The 25,337-nt window shown below is 42.6% G+C and overlaps 2 protein-coding genes across 2 annotated transcripts in view; both read right to left on the reverse strand.

Annotated features, from left to right (window-relative positions):
- The window catches only part of ptpro (protein tyrosine phosphatase receptor type O), a 33,206-nt gene extending 23,648 nt beyond the window's left edge, over positions 1 to 9,558 (reverse strand). Inside the window, exon 1 of the mRNA XM_076160049.1 lies at positions 9,244 to 9,558. Coding sequence (XP_076016164.1) covers positions 9,244 to 9,291 — 48 coding nt within the window. The 5' untranslated portion in view covers positions 9,292 to 9,558. The remainder of the gene's footprint in view (positions 1 to 9,243) is intronic.
- An 8,811-nt stretch (positions 9,559 to 18,369) lies between these two features.
- cradd (CARD and death domain containing adaptor protein) lies at positions 18,370 to 24,996 on the reverse strand. Its single transcript, XM_076160083.1, has 2 exons — positions 24,532 to 24,996; positions 18,370 to 19,978 (listed from the first exon to the last, which is right to left on the reverse strand). Exons 1-2 carry the CDS (start codon positions 24,830 to 24,832, stop codon positions 19,683 to 19,685), a joined length of 597 nt encoding a protein of 198 aa, XP_076016198.1. The 5' UTR covers positions 24,833 to 24,996; the 3' UTR covers positions 18,370 to 19,682.
- Positions 24,997 to 25,337: the final 341 nt, after the last annotated feature.

Consider the following 25,337-nt stretch of genomic DNA (forward strand, 5'->3'; position numbering starts at 1 on the left):
CCTGAGCTGTGAATTCAACAGACTGTGAAAGAGAGAGAGAGAGTGGGAGAGAGAGAGAGGTGAGATATAGCAGCGGTTCCCGTGCCAGCAGCTTTTATTGGCTGAAAATGACAGTCAGGGAAATTCTAATTGGTAAATTGACACGTTGGCTCAGTTTGTGGTGAGAAAATTGTTCTCAAGCCCGCAAACGCAAGCGGCCCACTTGAAGAGCGCTCGTTGGCCGACTTATTCAGAGTAGGATGAGAGGATGGATATCAGTATCATTTGTGTTGCTACAACATAAGTGAGGGTTGAGTGATAAGTTCTGAGCCCCAGCTGATATCTACAGCTGTCCTTTCAGTCTGTAGTCAATATGGAAGCAGAGTGAAGAACTACAGATACCAACAGTAAAGACACCTTTAGGGTTATGGTTAGGCTTATACGCCAAAACGAAACATAAGAATATCAAACTGATTTACACACAAGTCTGAAGAGCCTGTAACATACACAGCCAAGATCCTTAGCCGACAAAGATACATAACATTTTGCTTCATGTGTCTGACCGTCAAACAAATCTGCACTTTTGTTTCCATTGTTTTGTGCTTAACTGTCAACTAAAAGGAAAAGGACAAAGATTTTGTCGTCACATAATCTCTCTGGAAATTGGTAGCGTTTGCAGAGGAAGAACATTACTCTCAGCAGTTTGTCAAAAAGAGGTTCATCTTCACTTTGTCCCCGTTAGTGGACGACAGGTCTAATTAGAGATCGTCTGCTCCTCCTCCAGCAGTGTGACATAGAATAATTACAAACTCCTCTTATCAGTTTGTTGACTTATTTCAAAAAATAAACAGACATTATTCAGGCTTATTAAAACTACACATGTTCTATTTAGCCTGTATTTTAATTAGTTCCTGCTTCTTATAAACAAAGAAAATGGAAACTGAAGGATATTTCTAACACTTCACAAAATACTACCTAGGTACTTACTTTTATAAAAGGATGTATCACAGCAAGAATGTATCACAATATATAATAAATAGAATATATTATGTTCCACCAGTACTGGAGTAAATGTGCAACTGAAACATGAAAAGGCTGACATTTATATCTTAAGTTGAAATTAGTTTTGAGACCAACATACATCAAGTAAGTCTTGAATTTAAAACAGTCTGCAGGTTTAAAGAGGTTTAAAGAGGAACAGCTCTTTGCATATTCATTTATGTCTCACAGCTCCATTCCCTCTGCTGCAATTAAAACTGAATTAGGTTACGCAAATATAAGAACGGATGAAACCTTTTTTTTCTCTTGAGCTTTTCTTCCCTTGACTTAAGCTTAAAATAATATTCCTTTGAAAATATCCCTTTGTTTGCATCAATAAGTGGATTCCCTATAAACTGGAGGGAGCGCTGACATTTTGGGGGAAACAAAGTCAAAAGAACACACATTTCACTAAATATCCGACTGTTCTCTTAAGTTATTTGATCATATTTCATTGATTGATTGATTCTTTTGTGCTGGGAAACAAACCTGCTACTACGCGTCACTTTGATTTATGACTTTACAATCCTACATCCATATTGCAGCGCTGCCAGTCATTTTCCCACCAGCTGTGCTCTATATTTGCTCATAATTATGTTGTTGTGGCCCCAGGAATTGACTGTAAGCCATAAAAGTCGAGTGCTAAAACCCTTAAATGTAATTTCATAAAGTTCTGGGTTAAGCCACAGATGTATTTGTGGTATGCAGTATGTGTATGTAGCTTTAAATGTTGTCTTGTGGACAATCACAAAGCTATAATAATCATTTCCTGTGACTCACGCAGGGGAACGGTGGAAACATGGAGGTGGACATCCATGCAGAGATGGAACATGACTTTTCTGAAACATGGTCCACACCGAGGCCATTAGGCTTCATTACACACTAACTATTTAAGGTGTCCTTTATTCTGGCTGTCACTTTATTTCTCCAATAGCCGTCATCCTGAGGGGCTTCAGCTATGGGACAAGGGGGGGAAGAAAATCTATACCAATTCATTCAATTCATTGGTGCCCCGTTGTTGCCATGGCAACAGAGATGAAAGGAGAGACACATTTGGGGTAGGAGGAGATGCTTATTATGTCTGTCTGCTTCCTGGATTACCATGGACACCGTGGAGAGGAGCGAGCCTCCAGGGCAGCGGAGAGAGAATGCTAATGTTATCCTCTTTTCTTGGCCTATATATTTACAGGTTAGCGGAGCCTGAGCCTTTGAAAGCAGCGCGTCTCCACAGTGTCACGTGTCTACTGGCTGCATAATAATGCTTCTTGGACACGACGTCTGGGCTCCGACTGGCTGATGCATCTGCCAATATCGCCCTTTTATTTGAGACAGATCGCTTGTTCTAACTGTAATACAATGTGATTCTTTTCTCCAGTCATGCAGCGCTAAAGAACGGGGACAAGCGTGTGAAATGTGCTCGGAAGACACATTAGGAAAAGGATTAACAGAAAGTTTAATTAACTGTCAGCATTAACAATTAACCATTGAAAAAGTGTCTATTTCTGCACTGGCACACTCCAGACTTCATACTATTATAATCCTACACCCAGAGTAAGAACCCACACTAACTTCACACACCGGCCTCCATCTTTAAGACAATATGATGGAGGAGGTACAATGGGGGACACACATACACACAGGGTTCTTCAGAATAGCGGCACTGGTGAATGCCGCCTGTAGCCGACCTCCTGAATGGGCCGAGGGGGAGCAGGTCAGGAGGCGTCGCCCTCTGGCAGCTGCCAACATTATCATGCAAAGATCCAGAGTTTTTGTTTCCTCCTCTGGAACTCCTGGACGTGCAGGAAGGCGGAGGCCCAGGAGCTGAGCCGGACTTTTGACAACTCCAACTAGGCGAGGACAGGGACCGTCCCCGACTCCATTAGCCTATGAATGAGACTGACGAGGTCAACGCCGCTACATTTTCTACGCTTTCCTGCGTTCTGCTTTTCCAAACATCTAAAGCTCATATTATCACAATTTTCTCTTTTCTCATTGAGGTGCAGTGAGGCTCAACAGGCGTTTAGCTCAGACAGACATCACTTCACATCAGCCGCACAATGGATGACTGACAGCTCTGCCCTGATAACTCCGTACGTTTCATTTGGAATATGCCAGCATGATTTGTCCAAAAAAAGCTATTTGCATGCCAGCGTATCTATGCCAACATAACAAACTTTTTTACATTTGTTATTTTTAGATTTTTTAATGAAATAATAAATACTGAGGTCACCTGCGTTAAGGACTGCTCTTTCACAACGCTCCCTAACTGTGATGGATGGATTATCAAAGGGTGGTGTTATCAGTTCAGTCTGCATGAACCTGAATGTAAAATCTGAACAGTTATTGCTTGTGCAATGTCAGCACAGTACATTTGGCTCACACACATACACACATTTCACACTGCACCACACTGCTGCGATATCTTCAGGCAAACCACACCACATTTTGGAGTGAATGACTTCTCCCCGAGCCCCCACAGGGCGGCTGGAGGAGGATGGTAATTACTTCACTACACCACTGGGACTCCATCATAATTTGGAGCTTCTCACACATTTATACAGTATATTTAAATAAATCAAAAGAGGGACTCGCCAAGTGACAGCACTAACAAATGCGACTGTAAATCAATTTATTACCGTCTGAGGCACTCAAAGGAGCTCTCCACTTCGTCCTTTATGCATCTCATTGATCTAACTGAAGTGGACAGTGGAGTTTTACAAGGACGCTGTGGGCAGAGACATCTGGGAAGACGCAGAGCAACAGTCAGACCACGCTGGTGGCAACACATCACATTTCTCCTCGCGTATTATCGTCCTATTCTTACAGTAAGCCATTAAATACCACTGTTACACAGTAATCCGGTTATTGTTGAGGCCTTTTGCAGACATTTTATTTAAAAACCTTTACACTATCCGGGGAGAGTTAAATGTAAAGCCCATCACACAAAACAATCAACATCTTCACTGCTTCATAAATATAGACACAAACATCTATGAAGTGCTGTTTGGATTATCACTGTCAGGGTTAATCCACATATGTGAAAGTGCACCAATAATCTGAGGCTCTAATCAATCCAGGCTGGTGTGTTAACAGACTGAGTTGGTCCCCGTGACGCGGCGATTAGAGCCACTTGGCTCAGCACACACACACACACGCATGGGAGCCAGAGTGTAATCAGTGGGAATAAGACACGGAGAGGAAAACACATCACGAATTCTGAATTAAACTGCTGTCTGCTTACACACACACAAACACATACACACACAGCTTCCAAAATGAAATATCTGATGGACAGCAAAGTGAAGAAAAGGATGAAAACAAATATCAAGCAAACCAGCCGCCCATTTTTAGTCCAATACCTTTGGAAATGCAAGCACAAACGTCAAAAAGGAAGGAGATATTGTTATTCTTTGCCACCTAAGCGTTGTCACTCCTGGAGACCGTGGTCATCATCTGGTCCGTATACAGAACCCTAACACACAGACCGGCTTTGTTATTGAAGTTGAGTATCGTTTGTGACATGTTTCAACCTTTTAACTTGATACAGAGTTCGAGAAAATACAAAGAGGGGGAGCGGTGCAGACACAAGGTCACTGTGTCTGTGAGAAGAGACGGGAGGTTGTTAGGTTGTTAGTTTACAGATAAGAGAAGAGAGGACAGGAGGTTAGAGAGGTGAAGGTGAACATCTGGAGACAGGAACAGAGGAGGCGCCCCAGTCTGAACCCAGGAATGATCAACCTAAATGTACTACAGTGACTCAATACACAGGGCGAATTTCACAGGAAAAAAGCCCGAGCACGGCTTTGGAGAACTACAAACTATATTTATGCTTGTTTGTTTAGGTCCTGTCATCATCTATAGAGCGTCTACTATTAGATGGATCCTCTCACACCTGCTCTGGTTTCACACACTGAATACATTTAAGACCTTTGGAGGACAGGAACGCAAAACAGAAAACTAATTAAAAAAAAGAAAACTGTGAAATGTTATAAGTCATTCTTTACATATACTGGGAAATCCGCTAATATATGTATGTATGTATGAGATATGTAGAGCTTCAGCTGTCAAAACTGGCTGTCATGTTCAAACTGAATCTGACATATGATTGCTAATTAACCTTTAGTCAGTTGTTCTTGCTCAATTAAAAATGCAAGCGTAAACACTCGCCCTTGTTATTCTAATCTGAAGAGTCCCATGTGAAGGTTCTCAATGCATTACAAATATTTTCCAAACAATGAAGGATGAATCATCTTGTAAATTGGACCTGGAATAATTGTGTTATTTCAGCCTTCATAGTGTCACTGTCATGCATATCAGTGAAGTGCAGGCATGTGGCTTTAACCTGAACCACATCCCTGAAGACCAGCAGACACAAGCAGATTTTTCAGCTAATTTGTAGACGCTTGCAGTTTTCCTCCTCCACTGACAAAACATTTTCCTTTTCGGGACAATGCGGGAACGCAAACACAGCCGTAATTAACCAAAACCCGAGGATGGAGCAGGAGGTAATTAAAGAAAAATGCTCCAGTGACTGTATCTGCTGACAGGCCGCGGTGTGGCTGAATGGCTGCGTGGCTGAAAGGCGAGTCCAGGCGCCTCTATGAGCTTTTCTCCCCTGTTGGCGTTTAATCAAAGTAAACAAAGAGGGAATGAGCAGCACCCTGTGTTCAGCGTTGACAGCAGCTCCCTCCTTCCAAATAGAAAACAATGAGCCTCCACCAGGGGGTGCCCACCCGACTGCCCACAGGCTCAATGGGAGCTGCAACAATGGCTCCTTATGCAACACCCCCCCACCCTAAAAACGACAGAAAAACAGATTGAAGTCCCTGGCAGTGCGAGACAGGAGACGGCCTTTAAATCGCATGTGTTTGGCCTTTACACGCGCTACTTCCTTCCTCCATCAGGATGCTGCAAGCAAATCAATAACCCGTCTTCCTCACTGATCACCTCCTCCCCGTCAGCATTCCTCTTCTTTTCAGACGCTCTGGTCAATTGGGAGCCGATTGGAGTCGACGTCACAGCAGGAGCATATCCTGGGGCCCGGGGTGGCACCAGCCCCCACGGAAATCTGATTTGCAGCCATGGGGGCCCTCTAATTGGCTAACTGGCTGCTGTGAAACAGGCGGCAACTCAAAAAGTTGACCAAAAAAAGTCCAGTGGGTCGGGAGTGGATGCCTGTATGATTAGGTAACTAAATAAACTAAATTCAAATTGTGATTATTGCCACACATTATAGGAACGCTGCTAGGAACAACAACAACAACAACAACAACAACAACAACGACGACAACAACAACAACTACAACAACTACAACAACTACAACTACAACTACAACAACTACATTTACCTCAAACTGTTCACTACAAATCAATATACATTCAAAGTTATTGACTTAGTTTACCTGCTGTTCCTTTAGTGCCAGGTACTGTAAGCATCACTAGGGACAATGTCAGCAATGTTCTTATCTATGTGTATCTAATCAACCATCAGGGGCCATCACAGTTATACTACAAACATCTGACATTCACAACAAAGGCATGTCACTGCCATTTACTGATGGATTATTTAGTCTCTATCAAAAGATCCATCTTGCCACAGCAGGCATGTTGATCCATACACATGTTCACAATTCACTGCTTGTCTGTGTTTAACGATGACCAAACCCTCACCCGACGCCATTTCTCTAGCCATGTCACATTTCAGACTAAAGCTTTATGTTTACATCATCATCATCATCATCATCAGTTCTTCAGTTAACCCCCGTGTGTTTGGTCTTTGATGAGTTTTTCATTAACCATATGGAGATGGAGTTCACCATGGAGCCAGACAGCTCTGGCTAATGAGCTCACATGGGTGGCTAATAACGTTATTATCGCTAATCACCATGCAAAAGCAGCAGTATCGGGGATTATGTTGAGGCTGGAAGGAGAAAGGGTTCGTTTTTGTCACCTGATGGTTTTCCAGCAAGTCAACATCATATTCTTATGATTTCATTTGTTTTCTAAGACTCCTCAGTTGGTTCTGTTGTTATTTAGGAGCAAACGCATAAAAACAAAGTATTAAAATTCCTTGAAATATGCTGAGTATAACATTGTTTATTTGTTCATTGATTTCATAACCTGGAGGGCAGCGCCACATAAAGTCTGCCAAGAACTTTATTTTTTATGTTTTATTGTGGATTTTACCAGGCCGCACTAGGATTTTGCAGTTTATGTTTTTAAAGCAAAGCGAGTGGTGGTGTTGTTTTGAGTCAGAGCAGCAGAGAAGTTACAACGACTATATCAACAATGCTGGAAATGCACAACAGGATTAAAAACACATTTCTTAGTGTATTCCTCTTTTTTTCTGTCTCAATTCAGTGTTAGTGTTCAAAACCAAAGCTTAAATTAAGCAGAATCTCTGTCCAAAGGTTCACAGACACACAAGCATTCCCCTGTCAATTTTACACATTTCTGATCCTTAATATCTCCAAATCCAGTGCAGAGGAAACCTGACCCTCCTGACGGCTGCACTATGAGAAACCTCATCCCTCAGATGAAGCTGAGCCTGAACCTGGATGCAGGTATGGCTCTCACGTAATGAACCCAAAATCAATGAGGAAACACACCCGAGCTTCAGAGAACTGCCTTCAAAATGATTTTCACTTTCATCTTGATCTTATGGGGAAGATTTATGTCTAAGGGAAAATAGCAGGAACCAATCAGTGACCAGGGTTTAATCACATGAAATCAGTGATAGTTATCGCCCCTAAAAAGCACAATCAGACCGACCCGTCTCAAAATGGATATATGAATTCTTTATGGGGGTTTAAGTCATAATTGTACAAAGAAGCTTCATTACTTGCGTGCAGATATCATCCTCATCCTTTACACTGGTTTTATTAAAACGATAAGACAGGAGAATAACACTTGTGCTTTAAAGGTTTCTCAGTTTCAGTATGGAGGTGTTTCATATTAACAGGAAATTGAAAACACACCATCAGATAAATCTGCACACACCACATACAGTCAGATAGTGAATGGGCTCTCTACTCACTGGCCTGGAACATTGTTCACTGTTTATAATGTTTTTTTTAAAAATGGAAAGGTAATAAACACAGAAGTAGAAGAAGAAGATGTTGCTTCAGGTTGGGATATTGAGTTTGAGGGAGCAGGTTTCTATTGGTTTCACCCAGATGTGATCGATCAAGCCTCTGAGTGTAATCAATGAACCCTGAGGCTGGTTAGGCAGACATTATGTTCAGGTGTGAACTGATCTGTACAGCAAAATGGCAACTGAAGGTGATCATTTAAGATTTATTATTCAATCAAAACATTGAATATTTACTGCTATAAATTCTCAAATGGCGAGAATTTGGTGCTTTTCTCATTTCTCATTAATATAGATCTTTATGCTAAATCAGTCCATATTCAGGGCATCCATGCTGATATCTGCTGGGCCTGAGCCATGTAGAGCTTTGTAAACAACTAGGAGGATCTTTAAATAAACCCTAGATGCTACAGGGAGCCAAATGAGTAACATTTCACCAAAATATGTCACTATGTTTACAATTATCTGTGTATATTACACTCTCTTCTTTAAAAAAACATTGAACATTTGACTTTTCATTGTGATTTTTAACACTTTTCAGTGATTTGCCTTCATATCTGACAGCTCCATGCCGTCTTTTTCTCACACCCACTTAGAAGTTCACACAACAAAAGCAATTAGAAACAATGTTGTCATGACTTTTGTTACATTTCTACACATTGACTCTGACCTAAACCCAGCCAGAATAATGTACCACTGTATGTATCAGCTGTGTGTGTATGCGGGAGACTGAGCAGGCCTCGGTGGTGTGTGTGTGGTGGCATGTTGCTGTGCAGACAGACAGTGGGTGTGTGTGTGTCAATGTGTGTGCTCGCAGGCCTCGGTGATGCTGACTGACATGGAGGGGGATCGCTGAGGCTGCAGCCGACTGACCCACTTTCTCCGGGACACAACGAGCTGCTGGCTGCCTCACAAAGCGCCCTGCGGTGCCTCAGCGCGCCGCCCAGCAGCTCCAGCGACACACACACACCATCCGCCGCTTATTTCACTCTCCTATCAACCAAAGTGGCGTTTAATTCTGCCATATAATCCCGGTTTCCACAAAGGAAAGACACAAACCGTCACGATGCTGCTTCCCATGACACCCCAGACGTGCAGACAGGATCGCCAAAACCCCCCTAATAAACAGGCCTTACCTGCACGAAACAGTGGAGACAGATCGCAAGAAGAACCGCTGAAGCCATGATGGCTCTCAGTCAAAGCGCTGGATTGAAGTCTCTGTGTAATTCCTCAGTTTCTGCTGCGCATCCAAACAATGGCGATTTTTCTGCTGCAGCATCGGAGCGCCACGGCGCGATGCTCCCATTCAGCGCCTGCACACACACACGCTCTCTCTCTCTTTCTCACACACACACACACACACACACACACACACACACAGACACACACACACACACACACTCTTACACACACACGGACGGACACGGTGTGTAAGTTATCCCCGATGCAGAGCGGCTACACACACGGCAGCCCCGTCCACCGCGGCTCCAGCAGCAGGACCCAGGCTTTGTCAGAAGCTCGCCGGGCACGGGTGTCCATGGTGCGGCCCCGGAGCTGAGCGGGGGGTCGGCGCGGGTCGCGGATCCAGGAGGAGGCGGACTAACGGAGGCTGAGGAGGCTGCAGCTGCTGATGGCCGGCGTCGCCCCGCCCTGCGCTCCGGAGGCTGGATGGACACTAAAGGACCTCCTTCCTCCTCCTCCTCATCATCATTACAGCATTCACCTACTGGGAATCACCGTTAACTCTCCCTGAGGAAGAGGAGGAGGAGGAGGTTTGGTGCATGAGAGAATCAATAAAACATTACATGCCTTTACATTTTGTGTTTCAACTACAGCTCAGCCATTAAGGGACATATTTTTCATTAATAGTTATTCATAAATTACAGTTTTAAGTTAAATATCTAATCATTCATTGTTAACTATATCATGATATTTCAGTGTACAAAACAGATTAGAAAAAGATGCATTCAATTGCTCTATGATAGTAAAAGTAGTCATCGTAACACAATGCAAAAATACTCACATATACAGGCCTATAAAAAGCTAATTGTCATGTAAATACATTGAAAAATTCAACAATTGGTTTCTTGGATGATAATCGATCAGCCTCTTATTCATTCTATCGTTTTTTTGACTTTTCTGAGCCTTCAAACATCTACAATGTTACGCCCCAACGTCGGCTTTTTACGGGTGTGGTCTGCCCCCGTGTGGCCATAGCTGCAAACTACATGACTTGTAGTTATAACGACGCTAACTCATCGCCTTCAACCGGGAAAAACGCCAATTTGTCAGTTTTGAATCTGACATCATCCAGTGTTTTGATCATCTAAGTAGCTAGATTATACTGTATGTTTTATGATGATATCTCTGAAAGAGCACTAAGATGTTAATTGGAAATTCATTTTGTCATCTGATCGAGGCTTCATGCATCCTAAACAAATTAAATGTGTGAACCTTTAATGACATTAAAGGTGTAATACATCTACTTACACGTATTCATATTTCACTTTCTGTGTAACAATGAAGAATCAGTTGAGTCATCTTTAATAATCTTCAATGACTCATCTTGGGGAAATGCAATGGGAATGGGAGGTTAAGATCACAGGAGATAATAAAAAAAAACGATAAAACTTCGGAGTTCTTAACAGACGTTAGTCTTACACGTGTGATGAAAGTAAAACTAATCAACAAATATTATCTTTCTGAAAGGACGATTGTCCTGGCAGGTTTGCTTTTAGACACAAGGTGGCAGTCTTGTACCGTGATGGGAACAACAGGGAGTTTGTTTACTTGTAATTACGCTTATTTACATCAGGCTGGGTCTCCCAATAAACTGAGGGATTACTTCAGGTACTTCCAGTTTCAGACACTGTCCACTTTGCCACTGCAGTCAATCGCTACTTCACAGATTCAGCCATGCAGTCATTCAACATTCACCGGTTTGTTTCCTGTGCTTTCATATTTCCTTTCAGTCATTTCATCTTGCCATCCTTCCTTCTGTCTTGTCTTCGTTTCTTTATTTGCTCAGCTTATCTTCAAAAATTTAATTCCCAGAATGGGAGAGAGACTTTCTTCTCTTTTTACTTTGAACAATTCAGCGGATTTTTTCAAGTCAAACTTTTCCTTGTAATGGATTTCTACACATATTAGTTCTTTTCTTTTAGCCCTATAATGGACCCAAGTACTCCTTTATCAATCACTGCTAAAAGGAGGGATAACTTGACAGCGGGGAGGGCTTTTCCAGGATAATCCCTAAGATTCCCATGTATGATGTTTCCTTGAAAACATTAGTAAAGCAGCCTTTGTATGTGTAGCCATTACAAATATGCCTTTAAATATGTTAAAGGCGATACAGAGCGATACATTGTTAACAAAAGCAGTGCTGTCTGTCCACACAGACAGGGTTGGACTGATTTATTTACAAATTCTTACACCTTAATGCACAAAACAGTTCATTGTTGAAACATAAACTTTATAGTATGAACCTGTACAATTAAAAATCCTTCAAGTTAAGAGTAAAACGAATTAAAACATCATGTTGAAAATGAGATGGAAAATTAAATACACATAATTAGCGAGACAAATGACTTGTAGCACAATGTACTAAAATTAGCAGGGTTATAAAATCGCCCTTTGATACATGTATGGGCCCCTGAGGATGAATTCTTAACACACGTGGTCTCCACTTTTCCTACAGAGCTACCAGCAGCTCAGAATTTGATTTAGTGCAATGCTTAGGGTTAGCCCGCCACAAACTCCCATCAGTGATTCACTCTCACAACTGCACCAAGCACAGAGGGCCAGAGCTGAACCAATGCCGGTGCACATCACATGATGAAATTAGCAAATATTACAATTAACGAAACTGCTTAAACTACCAAAATGAAAACAACCAGATGTTTCTTTTGAAAGCAAGAACATACAGAGCAGTGGTGTGGCAAGTTAAGACCTTACAGCAGGAATAGTAACCCCTGCAGTAGTCAGATCTCTTTTCCTAGACAGGATATCTAATATGTGATAACTGGATTACACACCACCAGTCAAAACACTATTTCAAGCTCTGTGGAAGTATCAGGATGGTCAGGAGTCAAAACAGAGGATAGCTTTGTGCATACTTTGACATACTTTGCCTCCACCTAACAGATTAGAGTATCACAGTTTACATCTGCATTGATCAATACTTGTGATATAAACAATGAGTGAGAAGGCTCTGTACTATGAAGGATTGTGCCTATCTGCAGCTCCAATCAGCTGTTTCCATTAGAAACGCTGCGATAAACCAAACTGCATCAGCAAACAGAAATAAAACTTAGAGCAACCTGGTGAAGATTTAGCCGATTAAGACCCAGATATTTGTGTCAGGAGTTGGTGGAGCACAGTTACTTTTTTGCACTTTTAGCTGTGAACCAGTATTCGTCGAGGGAACTGTAAATCTCAGGAATTTTCCTTGGCAGACGGGGTTGATTGGTTTAATGACAGATTAACCACTTCTGTGTTCTGAGCAAACCCGGTACCAAGGTTTGGGTAAAAATGATCTAGAATCTAAATGATCACTATCAACTTTACTAACACACTGACTGTAAACAAATCCACAGTTTAATCATGTGATCCAAACCACTAATTTGGAGAAAATGATGATAAACAATAAAATGATAAGCTACCTTTACTGCATTAAAGTTTGTTTTGCTTGTTGTTTGTTTTGTAAACTTTGGCCGGCCATCGCCACAGGAAGCGGGAATGACGACTCAAACTATGCAAATAAGACTCTGGGTGTAGAGAAATGTTGCCTGTTTCGTAACCAAGCTTGTGACAAGTGTGACATAAGTGATGGTTCTTGTTGTAAATGTTGCCTGTGGCCAGATTAAGCTGAGAGCAGAAGGTGAGATCAGCACGTTGTAACTCACACTCATCCTCCTCCTCCTCTGCACACAAAGCCACACACGGCCAAGCAGAGGAAATAGATGACTCATAACTCTGAGGTGTGTGTGTGTCTGCGTGCTCCTTCTACAAAGCATGGCAGGTCCTGGCCTGCCAATTCCATCTAATCATTCTTCTGGGAAACCTGTTTCCACGTGCTGAGTCGCATTCTGGGCAATGAGCAGCCGGCCGGTCGCTGAGTGCAGAGAAATTCACTGCTGGCCTCCTTCGACAATCAGGGCGTTTACATTGTGACTTCAACACATCAATATTACTGCTGGCAGCTGAATGGAAAGTGAATAGATAATTTTAAAAAGGTAATATAATGCAACCAAAATCAGCAATAATTTAAACAGGCAAATTCTGTGGTGTCTCATACCTAAGGTATGAAAACGTCTTAGAGGGAGTGAGCCGCCTCCACATGCATGCCCATACTGGGAGAACTCCACCATACTGCGGTTATGCAACAACTACTTGGAGAACAGCAGTATCCTGTTGAGTCCGTCCATGTACGTTGCTTAATAGCATTTTTTTGTCTTTAATCACATGAACAAACACATAGTCAGAGCACTGAGTACATGTAAACGTACTGATAGTAACAAATCAATCATCAACAGCAACACTGCAATATTTGGTCTACAGGTGGCGCTACAGCAACATTATCGCCACAACTCAGTAGTCACAAGTCTGCCTCAGAGGAAACATATATTGTCATTCATTTCAATCAAAGTGAGTGTAGTTGTTAAACGTGTCCATGAGTGACTCCAGCATTCTCCCAGTATAGAAAATATTGCGTAATGGCAGTATGACATCAATACTGCATGTTGGCTAACTCCAACTACAACATTTACATACTTGAGTCACATCATCATAAACTCACTGATTTATGCTGATTTCAATTGTAATAAGATGTAAACATGACCTTTAAAAATAATATACAATATAAGTGAAGTTTTAACATGCAGGTACATGTAGTGCTGGTTTACTGTTGTTTACTTGCTGTATCCTGTTACTCTGCTGCTGCATTGACCCACTTTCCTCCCCGCAGGGATCAATGAGCCTTAATCTAAGTGTGAAATCAACTGAGAGTGCCTCTAGTACTGTATGTGCTTGTAGTAAAACTAGTGTGGCAGTGTGTTAATATACAACAGACACAAGGGCGCGCACACTCACACTCACACTCACACACACACACACACACACACACTGTACACCCTTGTTGCAGCGCTGAGCCTTTACCAGGAAGGCAGATGGATGCTCTACTTGGAAGTGAGGCTCACACAGGCCGCGGGGATCAGAAAACAAGCAGCCCAGGACAGAAAAAGAGGAATTCATTTACATGGAGTCTGTTTTCATACATAATTTCTTCCCCTCTGGACTGATGAGGCTTCAGGTTATACTGCAATTCTCAAAAGATGAAGAATACTTATCTGCTGCATCTCAGCTAGAACCAACTAAACTGGCTTGTACTCCCTCTGAGCGCGCGTGTGTGTATGTGTGTGAGACCAACTTGGAGTCACAGAACATGCTAATCAGATGACATCATGTAAGAAGAAATGTACATTTTTATAAATATACCTTAAGGTTTTGCTGATTGTGTGATAAGAAACAAAGCAGAGGAATCAGACAGACAAACCACTCGTTTTGCGCAAGTCAACCATTTGCATATAGTTTGTTGTTAGGCAAGTACATTAGTGTGGAATATGAACACGGTGAAGGTAAAGACGCCTTATATAACTCGTCCTTCATCCCTCCCTCTTTCCCTCTTTTCCAAGTATTCAAGTCTTCAATCCCATGCACCTACAATCACGTGAATAAACAGTAATCTGCTGTGATAGGAGCGCTGAGCTAACATCATCATGCTGACAGTTAAATATGCACTATTCAACTTGTTAGCACATATAAATGTTTTGCCAGTGCACTTGACCATGCTAGAAGGAATGAAAAAGTTCTCTGTTATTAATTTTTCATTTAAGTTCTGGTTACATTCACTGTTCAATCATAAATTGAAAAGCTTTTCAGTCTTTTCAGGTGTAAACTGGGGGCGTTGTGTCAAAGCTGAAGTGTAAAATGACTCCACAGGGTTAAACACAGTGAAACGTGAAGACCAGTTACATAACGTTTCTCTCTCCACTCGCTCCTTCAGCCCTGCCTCTTTTCTTCGTATTGTCTCTCTTTCTGCGTATTTCCGGGTCATTTGAGGTTATAAATAGCTGCAGGCAATAAGAGCTTTTAAGAATGAATATGAGACACATTCAACATGCTGCCAGAGAGTTCCAGGAATTACAATGCTGCTCAATTTAAAGGCAAAGTAAAGAAATAAAGCTTTAAACACCAGCCTGGGAAGTACATTTCTTATTCAGCAACTCACACTTGACCTATTGGGCCCTTTTCTCTTTTCTTTCTTTCTTTCTCTTTCTTTCTTTCCTTCTTTCTTTCTGATGTTGATTTACATTAGGAGCAGTTGAAAACCCACATTGGAAAGTCAAGTATACTTGGTTTTGGAGCATAAATGTAAGATAAATCCTATCTTATCATGCAGCTGCATGTCTAGAATTTGAAGCTGAAGATCCTGGCTGAAGCAATTGAAGTGTTAGTTGCTGTCCCGGCTCTTTGTGTAGCCATGAAACATAACAGCGATTACCTGAGTATAAGCTTGTGAAGCTGGTGGGCTGTTTATACACACCCACACCCACACACACACACAGAGCTGAGATTACAATATGTCACTCCTGTTTTTAGTTACTGATTTAATGCTTTGGTTCTATTTGCAAGATTTCCCACCATTTTTAGATTTTTTCTTGTATCGACTTCTACAATTCTGGGTCAGTTATCAAGCTAAGCAAATGTTCAAACTTTGTTTCCTGATATTCCTCATCTCTTCCAGCTTAGTGGACATGGTGGGTTTGTTTTAGGTTTGATCTATGTGTTTCCCCTTGTAGAGGCCACAGCTATGGACCGCTGGGATTTAACATACTTTGATTCTGGACTCATATTTTATGGATAAACAGATTGAAACTTGTAAAAACTGATTACATTGTGGTTACTCATAAAAGCTCAGCTGAAGGCTCCAGAACACAGCATGGGGGAAGACAGATTAAGAATTCACTGAAGCCGATTTAGTCATTCAAGGGGACAGACTGGAGGACATAAAATAAGCACATTGAGGCCTTAAATTTGAGATAATATCTTTTTCAGGACTTTCATCTTTTGTCATCACGTCTCTTCACAAACAATCGATTCCACAGCTGAGAGGCCGGGTGTGAAGGATGGATTGTAGCCTGCACTTCCTCTGAAATGACACTGTGCTGCTCGGGCTGTAAACCGCGCTGGTATGTGATGGTTTACAGTGTGATTTACGGCGACGCTCAGAGCAGAACGAGCCTCGGCGACACCACAAGCGAACAGCTAAAGCGAGGGGAGGCAAGAGATTTACTGTGAGACAGGCAGGCAGAGAATGCGGTCAGCTCTGTTGCTCATTAGACGCAAACCACGTCACACACACATACCGACATACAGTATACACAGTACACACACGTAAACACACAGTGGAGGATCAAGTACTCAGGAGTTCTACCAAAACTCATATGGTAATTTTATGCAGATTCTGAGGCTTAAATGGGCAAAAAACACAAAGGTCCACCAGTATGCTCTCTTGCTGCAGCATTGATGTGCACACTGAGTGAAAACACGTCATTTTATCTCTTTAAGGCCCCTCCAAAAAGTGCAGAGGCTGTTTGACCTATATCTGCCAAGTCTAAGTGACTCAATGAATTCATGCATGTACTTGTGATTCAAGCCCATCTGGTTAATATGAGCCAACATGTGCCCAGAATTTTTGTGTTTTAATGATACATTTCCAAGATGAAGCAAGTATATAGGTAATGATTAAACTTATATGAATGAATAAACATAAAAGGAGTTATGAATGAAATGAAAATGTCCTAAATTGGAGATGTGAAATGAAATGTCTCTGTGTCCGATGCCCAGCACAATATACCAGCACCTCGAAAGTGAGTGCAGTAAATGTCCAGCTTTGACCATCAGCTTTTGACCTCCAGTAACCTTTCAGAGTAAAAGCTTGGCCGCTCTCCAAGTAAAATAAATACACATTTGATCACTGTGGTTCCATGTAAGGAGTTTCCTGTAGGCTGCTGCTGACATCACCGGCTGACACTCATGACCAAACTGTTTACTCGTGCATCATGTGAGCACTGGGGCGTTTGATGTGACACAAGCAGTTAGAAGACTCCAAAAACATTCAGGGAAAGTGCCGAGTTTCTTCTTAGCTTTTAAAACGATAAAACTCTGAAAGCATTGTTACGGGGATTAGAATAAGTCCAGAAGGTAGAAAGAATGTGGAGATAAGGGTGTAAACATAATAATCACACATCTTTCCTTATGGGAGTAGTGATGAATAAAAGGAGGGAGGGGGGAAAGGATGTAAGGAAAGAGAGGAAAAGAAGAAGACAGGGGAAGGAGGGGGGGAGAAGGAAAGGAAGACAAAGAGGTGAAGAAAGCAAGAAAACAGTAGAGGGAAAGGAGGAAAGGAGGATGTATGGAAAAAGGAGGTGGTAAGTAAAGAAATAAGAGGTAAAGAAAAGGAAGAGGAGGGGGGGACGATGCTGCAAGAAGAATGGAAACTACGAGGCAAAATCACGCGAAGAAAGTATGAGGAAACAAGGAGGTGGGAGAGGAAAGGAATCAAACCAGTCAAAAAAGAGACGAGAGAGACAAGAGAAAAAGGAAGTAGGAAACAAAAGAGGGACAGAGAATAGTTAAGAAAATTAGCAAGAAGGAAACGATACGATTCTAAATAAAGATCACAGTTTCCACAGATCCTCAATGTGTTCGGCCGAAATTTTGTGGATATCTACAAACACAAACATACGACATCTACAATATTTCCCTTTTACGTCAGCGTGTAACTATGGAGACAGATCTTGGGTGTGTCAGAGGTTACAGAGTTTGCCTGGTGTCGCCGTGCCTGCCGGCCTGCGGTCCACCAGTTGTTGTGTCTCGAGTTCTTCCAGCCACAGAAACAAGAAAAGAGGAGTTTACTCAGCGGCCCGGGAGGGGCAGCACCCTGCAAACGTTTTCCTAGAAAGGCAGGAAATGAACTCCAGAAATCCCTCTTTTCCTTCTTCTGAGAAACTCACAGTGCCAGCATGAGGATGTTGGATCTAATCACACGCCTGACTTCAAACCAGGGCACATCCAGTCTATTCATGTCAATCTCGTCTAAATGTATGCTTTGCGAGATCCTTAAAAAAAGAAGAAAGCAGAAACTTGGCCTGCTTTGCAAATTCTGTGCAAATAATAAAACACTTGAATTGAGATAAGTGTCATTCGGACCACAATGTCAGCTTTATTCCAGCCTCTGATGTTGGTTTAAATTACATTACACAGATACAACCACCCAGCTTTACAAAGAGTTTCTATCTTCTCAGTCCACCTTAAAAACTTTGACACAAGCACAAAGCAGATCTTTCTCAAAGCCAAACTCAGGCCTGGTGCTGGCTGTTGAGGAATTAAGAAAATACAGTGAGAGGCGTCGCTGCTGCCATGTCGTCCGTGTGAAGGGTGTCATGGCTTCCAGGCACAAAAGGCATGTTGAAGGTGCTTGAGCGGCAAACAAAATCAGCCGGCGGTGCGTCACTGGGAAGGCCTCTTTACGTGGTATTCCAGGAAAATGTGGGAAAGCCGCTCGGTGATGCCGACACTCGATCACACGGGGTGAACTCACGTACTCATGTACAACCCCGTGATTACAAGGAGCAGCAGAGGGAGAGACGGGTGGTTCAGACATGAGTCCATGAACTGAGACATTTAATTTGCTCCTGAATTTAAACATGATTTGATGAACGCAGGAATATTCAATATAAAAACAGTTCATTATATAATTCATTATTATTTTAATGAACAGAACTGATGACTGTGTCTCGTTCCTGAGGCGACATTTAAAGCTCCTAACTTCAATGTTTTCTTCATGTGTCGTCACATTGTGAACAGCATAAAAGCAGATGTGTTTTGTGGACATGAGCCTGAAATCTATTGGATATCTGCCAATGCAAAGGTCATCAATCACACACGTCAGAGTTTCCTGACCACTACAAATCATAAACACTCTTCTGCGTGGTCTGCATGGGAATGATATCCACTGATCAATCACATCACTTTTACATGCACGTAAATGTTTCAATTATGTTCACATTAAGGCAATAAATTGACTTTACACATTACACATTACATAAACACCATAATGTGAAAGTAAATGAAGTAAGCTTCCTCAGAGAAACACACATATATGAAGTGACTGTACCTCAATTGACTTCTCATAATTGGATATTGCATATTTAAAGAATGGTTTCCACCATTCTCCTATTGATTCCTTCCATGTGTGAGTCTTACTCTCATTTCTTCAGTGGAGCTTAACGTATTGATTGTCAAAGCTTTCAACAACATTAAGATGCATTTGACTGAAATCTGTTCATGCTGAACAACTATTTTTGAAAAAGGTATTAACAGAGGTGTATTAACTTTGACATTATTGTGTTGTTGATCCTTTTGTATGTATGTATTTTTGATACAAAATAAGTATTTGTATTTGTATTTGTAGCACAGAAGTACCTCATTTAAATACCAGCGCAACCCTTCATCACTGGAGGACATCCTGAAGGACGGAGGGGTGAATGTTTGCGGCCTGCAGGCTGTGCAGCAGCCGTTGCACCGTCGCTTTCCTCCCCTCAGAGCGACGCCACTGGATCAGGCCAGCCAGGATCTGCCCGTGTGTGCTGAGCAAATTGTCGGCACGACAGCGGAACAATGCCTGTGGCGACAGGCCTAAGTCCAACAGAACCGACTCCCACTCAGGTCCGAGACGAGAAGCCAGTCGGGACAGCTCCTGGTCTGAGGGAACCTTCTGGAGAACCGCCTCAGGAATGCTCCAGTCCTCTGCAGAGACAAGAACAGAAATTATGACAGATTAAATGTGAGATAAACCTGAGATTCATTCAGATTTAAACATCAGAATTCTTCACAGAAAGGTTTTATTATAACATATTCTGCTTTTCGTGTCAGATTTAGGGCTTCTTCTTGCTCCTTGTTTATGGCCCCAGTCCACTTCTTTACATGGAGGCTTTGTGAACATACTGGGTTGACCACGGCCAATCACTAAGTCCTGTCTGGTTCATCATTCTGGCTTTAGTTAAGCTTGTTTTCAAGTTGATGTGGGTGTTGTGCAATTTGGTATCTATTCATTGGCCAGCAGAATCAACCAAAAAAATACTATCAGTCGTTTTACTGTCAACAGTGGGATGTTGCAATGTGTTCATTGCTAACGCTCATTTTATTTTGTTATCATTCGGGTCACTGTGACACTGGAAATGTAGGTTTTTGTCTCTCAGTAGGACGCCGCTGAAGTGTAAAAGGCCTTAACCACATAACCTTGGTTTGCATTTACCTGACAGAATGTGTCCTGTTGAACATGCACGCTTGTGCTCGGCAGCCCACGCAATCTGCCCTGGCCGACCTGCGGCTTGTGCAAGAGCACATATGCCAACGACTCCCTACTTGTGTTCTTGGACACAGCATCTACAGCTGCAGATAGCCAACAAATCACCTGCACAGAGGGCTGCCGAGGGAGAGGAGTAGTCCAGTACAGCACACTTAGCGTGATACTGTGTGTGTAACTTCAAAAAACAAGGCAAGATATGGCGTCAAATATTGCCACAGGCCTCGGGGAGACTCAACAACAACTGTACATGACGTAGTTAAGCTGTAAGTCATCGAGATATGATTCAGAAACAAAACCTTTTATGTTCCACACGCAGAGGAAAAAGTGAATCAGAGGTGTGAAACAAAGATTTTAGCTCAAGGGAAGCAGCAACTGTCAAGATTTTAACTTGGAGACAAAACTATGAGGATGTATTCCATTATTTCCAGGTGGCATCTTTAAACAGTTGGATTTAATTACTCACAGATTATGTCACGTCCGCAAATTACTCACGCAGAACATGTTTAAATATAACTTATTTCTATTGGTGGTCAATGGGTCAAACAGGAGTACAAATAGAAAGAATCAGCATATTCCAGCATCGCTTTGGTTCACCACTCACACTGTGGAAGGAAAGCCAACAACAACCCGAAAAACACGATGACGTGGAAATTTGAAGAGTGTTAGCCATACTGGGTGGCCGCTCTGTCCCACAGCGGCAATGCAGTTAACGCGCAACATGTTCCAGCTGTGTGAAGCAGAGGTTAGGATCCACACAGAGAGGAGTGGCGGTGCAGCGGAGATGCTTTGAGACGGGACATAATGAGGAAGTCGGAGGAAGTGACTGAACTGAACCAGAACAAGAGCCAAGGGGTGTGTGATAGTTGGACCTAAAACATCACATCATATGCTTCTTCTACCCGATGGCCTTGAAGAGTCAAAACCAAAACCAATTCCACATAGAGTTTTGTGTGACATATACAGTCTGTACACTGTTTAATTCCCAACCCTGTCTGCATTAGATTATACCCACTAACAAAATGACTATTCAACAGTGTTTCAGTCAGGATATTTATAAAGCAGAGCAGAGGTTGTACTCTATGTAAGACTAAACATGGCAGAATCCCAGTCACATGCTGATATGTGTGGACAGATCTGAATCTGTTTAGATGAACAACAGCTTATTTCCTCACTTAACTCAAAGGGAAGCGTGAGATGAATCTGACATCTCGCTCCCCTCATCTGACTCCATCGCAGCAGAAAAACACTGCAGCTTTGTAAACTTTGTTCTGCGGGCATCACTTCATAATAAAGGGAAGAAAGTGAGAAAAGGCTTCATCCACTATTTGGACATTGCTTGGGTTTCAAACAGGCGCACGGGGGAGCGGCGTGATGAAACAAACACACACCAGCGCAGAGACCAAGGCTCGGCTCTCTGTGGGGGGCTGTGACCAGGGTGAGAGGCCTGTGGAGGTCTGTCTGGTCCGCAACTCCTATCATCTGATGGCGTTAGAGCCTCATGTAGAGGCCTGACTCCTCCAGGTGAGAAGAGGCGAGTGGTGACATAAAATAAAACTTGAAAAATTTCTAGAATACAGAAAGGAAGAATAACCTACATGATACAACTCCAGATTCTCTCTAAGATAGAACAAAAGGAAGTGAAAGAAGTTCCAGCAAAGAAAAGCAATCAAAGTCCAAGTTGGAAGTGATTCTAGAATTGATACAACCCAGAGCTCGACTGTTATTTTGGCAGTTATGTCCCATGTTGTCAAAAGTCTTTCCAAAAGGACGAAAAACAAAAGGTTTTGCGCATTAGAGCAGACCTGGAGCATGTGATTGATCTACTGGGATCTCCACGGGCCTCAAACATCTGACTCTGCAGCTTTAATAAGGAGAGGCAGCGCCTGCCAAGATTCCTTGAAAGCAAGAGGCAGGCAAAAGAAGGAGGGAAGCTAGAGGACAACGACACAGCTCTGCCTGCGCTGCTGATTTATAGCCTGCAATACACCAGGCATAGCTCCAAATCCTGACCCTCCGCAGGCAGCAAAGGCCGGCTCTGTTTCCTAACAATACCACGAAAGAGTCAGGAAACCGCCGCAGCGTAAATCTGATCCCATAACAATGCTGTCTGGCCGTGCCAGCTGCACTCCAGTTTCTTACTCCTGCTGAAATCTCATGGAGCACACAGGCGACACCGACTGTTGGTGCAGGTTACATAAGACACGTCTGCTCGAGGAAGAGCGGATCAAAGAGGCGCTGGATCACAAGTGACGGTTAGGAAGCAGGATTATGACCACAGCTTGATTTTTGTATTTATGTTGAAATGTCAACAGCTCGATGCTTATATGCACGTTCAAAACCAGGTTGAAAAATACTCAGCCTCTACTTTAGACTGATCACACAAATATGGAATCATCATCAGCATATTCAGGCTGTTGGTCAGTAGGCCTGAATAAAGATTTACATTTTAACTAATGCCATTTTTAACATACATCACATAATTTTAAACAAATCAAAATATAACACAATAAATAAGGGGCTAAATAAAACTCCAATGAAAATATCACTATGTCTATGGGCTGAGCCCTCGTAGCTCAACTTGTGCTTCTAAAAACAGATCATAAAAGCAAAGAGCGCCGCACTGAAACATGAAGACTCTAATGACTCGTAAAGAGTCTGTGGGGTTTCAAACGAGGTCACAGGTCACACAGACCAGAGAAACTGAGACCTGAACCCCTGACAATCCTCCTGAACACTCATCTTCCGCATTTGAGCTCCTTTTGTGCTCCCCTAAATTGGATTTTCACTTCCCGCAGCTGTAGAGCAGCTGGCACAAACACCCCTTATATCTCCAGCCCGTAGCTCATTCCTGCAAATTAAACCAACACTAAGGGCTGATTGTTTTTGCTTGTTATAGATTTTCACCCTGGGCTAAATTGATTTGAGCTCATTTTCACTCACTTTTTATGCTTGTATGAAAACCTTAGAGCACTCCACTCCAGCTCCTGTCTGCTCTGAACAGAGGAGCAACACAGTAAACAAGCCAGAGCATCCAGAGCTGCCTGCCAAGGAAGCAACGCTGACACTCGCCTGTTTTAATTGCAGGAATGACAGCGCTCCTTATGCCAGCTGACCAGAATAGTTTCACCCTGTTATTGTGCTGCTTTTTTTGCCTCAACTATGTCATAAATTTCCCAAATCACCATTATACAGTAACATAGCATCATAATTTGCGGTCAGTTTACGATTTGGTTTTCAGTTTTACACACACACCAACCCCCCGGAGGAACCGACAGGACGTTTGGGAGTCGCAAACCCACACACACCCTTCCACACAGGATATGGGAGATAAAGCTGCACATCCTTTATCTGCTCTTCTCCTTTTTTGTTTTCTTCCTCATTTCTCAAAACTCGAAGAAGCAACTCGCCCCCCTGACAGCAGCACCGCCCATTTCAGACCCAAACCCGTTTCCATAAGCACAGACAGGTGTTTGGCAGATGCTGAAGCCTTGTAGCAGTTATGAGCGTCTTATTGTACTCGTGGCAAGGCTGACAGGTCAAAAGGTCAAAGCCAGACAAAGAATAATCCCCTTAATTACTCTCTGGGGTGTGTTAGGGTCCCTGGGGATGATGCCTGGTCATAACAGCAGCAGAGTGGAGCCCAGATGCAGTGAGCTGGTGCAACTGCTGCATCTGGACTCATCTGAACTCTCATCTCATCTGAACCCTCAATTGGGTAAAAAGGCACAACTTTACCTTACTTTAGTCCAAAGCAGGAGCATCAACACAGGTATATAAACAGTATATATATATGTATCTGACATGTATATACCTGAATCATGAAGTTGGTGCTGGTATTCTAGAGCTTTAAGGGATCCAATGTGACCTCCAAACTGGGTCACGGAGCAGTCAAGCAGCCGCCGCTACTTTTGTTTACCTCACAGCTAAAATGTGTGTTTTCACTTTACTGAACAATGACAATAACTTGTCTTAAGTGTGTGTGTGTTCTCACCTGTGGAGCTGAGTCCTCCGGGCGGCGCACGGAGCTCCAGCAGCAGCTTGTCTCGGACCCAGCTGAAGTCGTCCAGAGCCCGCAGGAAGGCGTCGAAAGCCCGGGGACCGCGGCTCGGCAGGATGTCCAGCAGCTTCTGACATTTCTTCCCGTTAGTGACCTGAGACTCGATGTCCTCCACGTTGTTCTCCGTTAAAATGTTCTCCTGGTAAAGAAACGGAACAATGGCGTCACTCACGAGCAGCTGAGCCGAGAGCTCCAGTCTGTGTTTCCTCAGCACTTCTTTGTGCGCTGCCTCCATTTTAAATGAGTTGTAGACATTTCTACGCCGATAAAAACATTTGAACGATGTCAGAGTTTAAAGTCATCAACGCCATTAGCGTTTTAGCTTTGATTTGAGCCGAAAACGTAGCAACAAAACACTCAGTCTCGAAGGGTTTGTTCAATGGTGTCCGACTGGAAACCTGCCAGCGGAACCAAAGTGAAGCTACGGGAACGTTTATAAATGTGTATAAATAAAACAGTTCAACCAAAGGCTTTACTAGTTAATCGTACAATGTGATTTAAGGAGACGTGAACAACATCCCAGTATATTTTTTTGCAATCCGATGCTTATTTTGTAAGGATATTTAATTTAATTTAATTTATTTTGTACTCCCAGTTTGGATTCTTGTTGCACCAAAATAACCCCAAAAATCAATGAAACTTTGACTTGAAACACTTTTATCAGAGGTGAGCTAAGATGTTACAAAGTGGATCATGTGATGGAATTGGTAGGTGGTTAAAAATGATAAAACTTGACCTGT

Source organism: Genypterus blacodes, unplaced genomic scaffold (genome assembly GCF_046128005.1).
Source record: "Genypterus blacodes isolate CSIRO-AG114 ecotype Tasmania unplaced genomic scaffold, CSIRO-AGI_Gbla_v1 ptg000103l_1, whole genome shotgun sequence".
Lineage (NCBI taxonomy): Eukaryota > Metazoa > Chordata > Actinopteri > Ophidiiformes > Ophidiidae > Genypterus > Genypterus blacodes.